The sequence below is a fragment of the Dermacentor variabilis genome, chromosome 6 (assembly GCF_050947875.1).
Source record: "Dermacentor variabilis isolate Ectoservices chromosome 6, ASM5094787v1, whole genome shotgun sequence".
In the NCBI taxonomy this organism is placed as follows: domain Eukaryota; kingdom Metazoa; phylum Arthropoda; class Arachnida; order Ixodida; family Ixodidae; genus Dermacentor; species Dermacentor variabilis.
Window position 1 is genome coordinate 156,037,746 of NC_134573.1, and position 2,632 is coordinate 156,040,377.

The window sequence follows — 2,632 nt, forward strand, 5'->3', positions numbered from 1 at the left end:
AATAAAGCTTGCTTGCCAGAAATAAGTACTCTGTTGATAATTTTGAAATTATTGTTTCATATATCGAGAGGAATGTATCAGTTAAGATGACCGCGACTGACATTCTACGATCGTCGTGTGACGTTATTGCAGATGCTAGATGGGAGTGATGCCATATCTGGCATTTCTAAAGACGTGAAGTCCCGACATCGAAACTAGCGTGGACTTAAAAAAAAGAAAAAAAAAGAAAGCTCACGAAACACGTTCTTATTCTCGTCCACGATGCTTAGAGGCGTACACCGCTGCGACCCGATGAAGCGATAGTGATGCATACAACTGTGCGATAAGGTTTAGCCAATCGCAGTGCACAAACCTGTCGAAAGAAGCTTATAAAACGGCAGCACATTGAAAAAGAGCAACACTCCTGGGATTTCAGCACTGGAAAGGGAGCGGTACGTATGCTTTCGTGTTCTTGTTTGCTTTGTATATTAATGGGAATCTAGGCTTGCTGTGAAGCTTAAACATTGCTTCGCTTTCAATGTACTTTTCCTTACACGCAGGAATCCGACACCACCAAAAGAAATGCATTGGGCTGCCTTGTTCTTGGTATCCGCCTTCGCTATGGTCGTGCGGGGTGCACCATCGGCCAGGACTTTTGGCTCGTCGCATCATCTGCAGCACGGCGCCGCTACTCATCATCACGCCGCCCATCAGCATCACGTCTTTCCGGGCGCGCAACACCAGACCGCCGACCACGGTCACCAGGTTCTTGTCGAGGACGACGCCTCAGTATCTGTTCTCGTCTGCCAAGTTGTCAAGGTTCCCATTGGCCCGTCCGGTGCACAGCCAGCCCAGCCTTCAAACAGCCTCCCTGCTGCTAACGTAGCCGGCTCCCCACCGGTTGCGCCGTCTTCGGTCATCTCCGCCTCGCAGGACGCCCTCTCTGATCTCAAGTCCCGCGTAAGGACGGCCGTGGACCAACTTGTCGACCCCGTTGTCACCGTCTTGCAGAACGCATCGCTCTGGCTCAACCGCACGTCGCAGCTTCACTTGCACCAATCCCACCAACACTCTGCTCACCACGCGCACCTGCACCAGCACGGCGGGCAAGCTCACCATCACGCTATTCAGAGCCACCACGGTGGCCAGGTCAACAACCACGCGGCTCCTGAGCAGGGGCCAAACCACCAGGTTCACCCTATTCACGTTCATGGAACCCCGCAAAGGATTCCAAAGCCGGCTGTGCCGATGACCGTCGTATCCGTTCCTGTCCTGGTTCCCGCAGTACATGCCGGCTCTTTTCCCCTCGTGAATCTGTCTGCCGTTGTTCCTGCCGGCGTCGACGACGTCGCTCTGCCGCTTTCCGATCCCGGAAGCGATAACGCCACGTCGTCGTTCACCGTTGCTGCCGACTCTGTCGCCACTACCACCCACCCTGCTTCAACGCCCGCAAATAGCGGCCTCGTCGGCCGCACTGGTGCTCTACCCACTACGCCAGGCACAGACGCCCCGGTTACTCCGGTGTCGCAAGTGTCCACCTCTGCTACGGGTTCCGACACTATCACGATTTGGTTTCGGTCTGGCGGCCTCCAAAACACGACCGAATCTAGCAGCGCAACCGCACCTACGACGTCCCAACGTCAACGGCAAAGTTTCCGGCGGCCGCAACCACAACGCAGCTGCTGTTCCCAGGCGACACACCTTCCATCGTAGCTGCGTAGCTAGCGCTCCGCCACGGATTGAATAATTGGCCTGTCATAAGCTTTCGCGTTTGGTCATTCCGGCATTGACATTTTAGGATATGTATTGCGCGATGACAGGCTCTGCATGTGTAACTCGCAATAAAGCAACCGTTTTTATACAGTTAGCTTCCTATTGATTGCTTCTTGGTTTTTCTTTTTTTTTCTTTTTTTTGCGTGACGTCTTCGGCTTCGTCGCCAAGAGTACGTTGCAGCTGTCTTTCGCACTGGCACAGTAAATGCAAATCGTGTTACAATTGTATTAGGCAGTCGCTTCTTTCAGCGTCCTTACAGCTGCACTGCGCGAAACATGAGACTTGATATGTCACGAGTGGAGAAAAAAAAAAAAAAAAAAAAAAGCTAAGCCCCAACTTCAGTTGACTGCTCCGTATCTTGAATCACAGACGATTTTTGTAGACCGTGGATCGTCTAACTTTTCTTGCAGCGAATTGTTAATGCTCTTGCAAAGTTATTCGAAGTGCACGGCATGGTCGTGTCGTTAATACTCCGTGACCTATGACGGCGTCTAAGAGGTTCATTGATGGTCGGCACATCAGTTAACATGTATTTAGTAACGCAATGAACGGGGCTAGTTGGTAGACGTACACTTCTATATCGCGCTTAGCGTTACACTAACGAGCGCCATGTCCTTCACGTTCGTCAGTGTAACACTAAGCGCAATATAATCATGGCTGAGTTAACATGTTACCCTTGTGTGCGCGTCTAATCCGAAATCGGTCACACTGAGCCTGACTCGACCTCGTTTGCCATTTACTCGCGTTCAAACAGGGCTTGCAGTTTTCGCCGCCATCGGCGGCAACTTTATTTCATTGATATTTTTGTTATAACGAGGTTGCAATGCTCATTCCTTGTTTTCCTTGCCCTCGTACCATTCTTACTGCCAGCGCATAAGT

At 51.3% G+C, this 2,632-nt stretch overlaps 1 protein-coding gene across 1 annotated transcript; it reads left to right on the forward strand.

Annotated features, from left to right (window-relative positions):
• The first annotated feature begins 376 nt into the window (after nucleotides 1-376).
• Nucleotides 377-1,842, forward strand: LOC142584416 (uncharacterized). The gene is made up of 2 exons (XM_075694564.1): nucleotides 377-431; nucleotides 540-1,842. Exon 2 carries the CDS (start codon nucleotides 562-564, stop codon nucleotides 1,690-1,692), a length of 1,131 nt encoding a protein of 376 aa, XP_075550679.1. The 5' UTR covers nucleotides 377-431; nucleotides 540-561; the 3' UTR covers nucleotides 1,693-1,842.
• The last annotated feature ends 790 nt before the right edge of the window (nucleotides 1,843-2,632 follow it).

Excerpts from the sequence above, each read along its gene's own strand:
- LOC142584416 (XM_075694564.1), top strand. The coding sequence starts at position 562 with ATGCATTGGGCTGCCTTGTTCTTGGTATCCGCCTTCGCTATGGTCGTG.